The following is a 2,952-nucleotide window of genomic DNA, read 5'->3' on the forward strand; positions in this document are numbered from 1 at the left end:
TTTCTTCTCTAGGCTTCTTCTTTCTGCACCCATACCTTTTTCTTCGTACACCCCACAATTTTCTAAATCTTGAAACTGACCTTGACTTTTTATTTGAAAAAGAACATCGTAGTTACCTGAAATCAGGATTTGGGAGTATACTACGGATTCATCAATCCAAAACTGAATCATTTTTTTTTCTGGATGAGGGGGTGTTTCGGAAGCAAATTTTGCATAAATTATTAATTTCCAGATTGCTGAATCTGAAAACCTAATTCTGTTACGGATTGGAAGATCCGAAATGCTATTTTTTGAATTATAGATTTCTAAATCTAGAATGTATATTTTAAATTACGGATCGGTGGATCCGAAATTTTTACCGGAAGTGCCAATCTGAAATTTTTTCAGATTCCATAATCCAGACAGTTCAAGTGCATTTTAGGGTTTTTAAAAAATAATAGGGCCAATTTGGTCTTGACATAACATTTTGAAGGTGCATGAAGAAAAATGTAGGGGTGCAGGAAGAAGCTTCCCCTTCTCAATTCCACTAGCCCAATACAAATCTGAAAGGTGCAAGCTGGGCCCAAGATGCCAAGTTAAGCCCAATAACTATTTCATATTAGCATATTCTAATAAATTTTGTGTATAAAATCGTAGTTTCACAGGTAGGTATATTGGTAATAAATACATGTTTTACTTGTTGGAATGCAAGTTTCCTTAGTTTAGAAGAATTTCTTTTACATTGATAATAACACGACTAAAAAACTGTACAAATTACAGTACTATATATGCATTTATAAAAAAATTATAAATTCTACCTTGTAAATAAAGAAATTTCAACTATATTTGAAGTGAAAAGTTATGTTTTACTGTTCTCATTTTAAATAATAAAAACAGCATTAGATAGTTTCTATTTTTTTCAGCTCACTGAAAAAATATTTGCAATTTTTGTATAAAAGCAAACATTTTAAATATTTAAGTTCTGTATTATAATTTAAAATATTATTAAAAATAAAATAAAAAATAATAATCTGTGTTCTTGTGTATTGTTATAGATGAGAATAACTGCAAAGGCATCACTGTTCCTTTATAAACTGAAACTACAAAAAAAATCAGTTCATTTTTAGGAACAGTAACAGTTTTTTAACTTTCCTAGTCACCTTTAGATCTTGTGGACAACTCCGATCTTGCCACGTTTCTCTCACGTTAATTTTTGTTTTTTTTATTCACTCTGTCACTTCACAGATGTGGATCCACTGTTGTTAGAAGATAAGTGCAGGGTATATGCAGTTAAATCTCTTACCGTCAATTTTTTATTTAATTTTTCTATATATATATTGTATTTAATTTTAACGACTCTGAGTGCAAAAAATTTACTGACACAACATTTCAACGATTCACCTAATGAATTCTCGTTGCGCCTGGAGATTCAAAACTTGCAGCGTATAGATTTTGGAGTTTCGCTTCATGATTCCATGTGAGTATGTTTTCAACACCGTAGTCTGATTTTGAATTATGCAATTGATTTTGAATCGACCCTTCACGGTTTTTCAAGCTTCTCTCAATTAATTTTTGTAAAATTTTGATCTTTCCACCCTTTCTGCCAACCCTTCTTGCAGCATGTTGAAGCGTGGATACAAACCAAAGCCATGGAGTGGCGCTCACAATTGCCGGGTCTCTGTTTTTCTCATGTTTCTTACATTGATGGTAGTGTTAGTGATTTTCTTTGTAGTATTTCATAATGATAGTGATGGTGCTAATCCCAGTTTAGCTTATGAACGTCCTAAACAAAAATGGAATAGCTTTGACTTGTTAGTGCATTTGCTTCCCACAAAAGAATTCCGGAATGGAACTGATTTGATATGGCAAGTGCCAGAATCACCTAAAGGTGTTCTCTTTCTGGCTCATGGATGCAATGGCAGGGCCGTCAACTTTTGGGATAAGTCCCCTGAATGCCCTGATTGCATTGGTTTACCTGAAGAAAGATTGCTTGTACTCCATGGTCTTGCCCAAGGTTTTGCTGTTATTACTATTTCAAGTGCTCAGAGATGTTGGACTTTTGGTAAAGAGGTGTTGGTTGTTAAAGACATTATAGAATGGTGGATTGGTAGAAGGAAGCTTGAGAAGCTTCCTCTTGTGGCTTTGGGTGCTTCTTCTGGAGGGTATTTTGTGTCGGTGCTTGCCACCGCTATGAAGTTTAGTAGTACCGTGCTCATGATTGCGGAGGGGTTGTTTGAGCAAATTGATCTTAATGGGGACTACCCACCTACCCTTTTTGTTCACATGCCCAAAGATCTTTACAGGCAGCAGAAAATAGATGAGTATGTAGAGGTTCTAAAGGATAAAGGGATTGATGTTGGTGTTGTTGAATGTATGGAATTCCCGTTGTCACCCAATACTTTAGCTGATAGAATTCCAGGGCTTGATCTGGCTCTTTCTATAAAGCTATTCGAGTTATTTCAGGAAAAGGGCTTTATTAATCAAAATGGTTATATGAAGAAAGATGGGCGAAAAATCAAATGGAAGAAGGCTCTTGAGGAGAAGAAAACTCTTCTGCTGGATAATAATCTAGTCTCTCATATCCAAGAGGAGCTAAACCTTGCATTTGCTTACCATGAGATGACTAGCTTGCACTCTGACCAAATTTTTAAATGGTTTGAATCTCACATGAGCTGATCAAAACTTTCCTGCATTGAAATCACTTGTACTTAACGGACCTATCCTTCTTCTCATTTTTTCTGAAATTCAATCAGAGATCCATTGACTTCATGTAAAAACTGCTACAGTGTTTTCTTATCAGATACCAAGTCTCAAGGGCTGAAATTTCTAAGTTGGGTGTGACTGTGAGAATTTATCATGTAAAAGGTATGACTCTGAACCTTTGCACCAATACCCTTTGTGCTTTAGCAAGCTGTATGCTAAATGTTATCCTAGATTTGGTTAAAATTGAAATATTTCTACCATTTGGCTTGA

The 2,952-nt window shown here is 34.9% G+C and overlaps 1 protein-coding gene across 2 annotated transcripts; it reads left to right on the forward strand.

Moving 5' to 3' along the window:
• The first annotated feature begins 1,302 nt into the window (after positions 1–1,302).
• On the forward strand, positions 1,303–2,952 carry LOC137824003 (secretion-regulating guanine nucleotide exchange factor). Of its 2 annotated transcripts, none has more exons than XM_068629413.2 (2): positions 1,303–1,456; positions 1,599–2,809. In XM_068629413.2, the coding sequence occupies exon 2, from the start codon at positions 1,600–1,602 to the stop codon at positions 2,653–2,655; it is 1,056 nt and encodes a 351-aa protein (XP_068485514.2). In that variant the 5' UTR covers positions 1,303–1,456; position 1,599; the 3' UTR covers positions 2,656–2,809. The 2 variants fall into 2 exon arrangements, with proteins under 2 accessions (XP_068485514.2, XP_068485511.2); XM_068629410.2 differs by having other exon boundaries at positions 1,340–1,460; positions 1,599–2,952.

The sequence above is a fragment of the Phaseolus vulgaris genome, chromosome 8, assembly GCF_051622355.1.
Source record: "Phaseolus vulgaris cultivar YP4 chromosome 8, ASM5162235v1, whole genome shotgun sequence".
Classification (NCBI taxonomy): domain Eukaryota; kingdom Viridiplantae; phylum Streptophyta; class Magnoliopsida; order Fabales; family Fabaceae; genus Phaseolus; species Phaseolus vulgaris.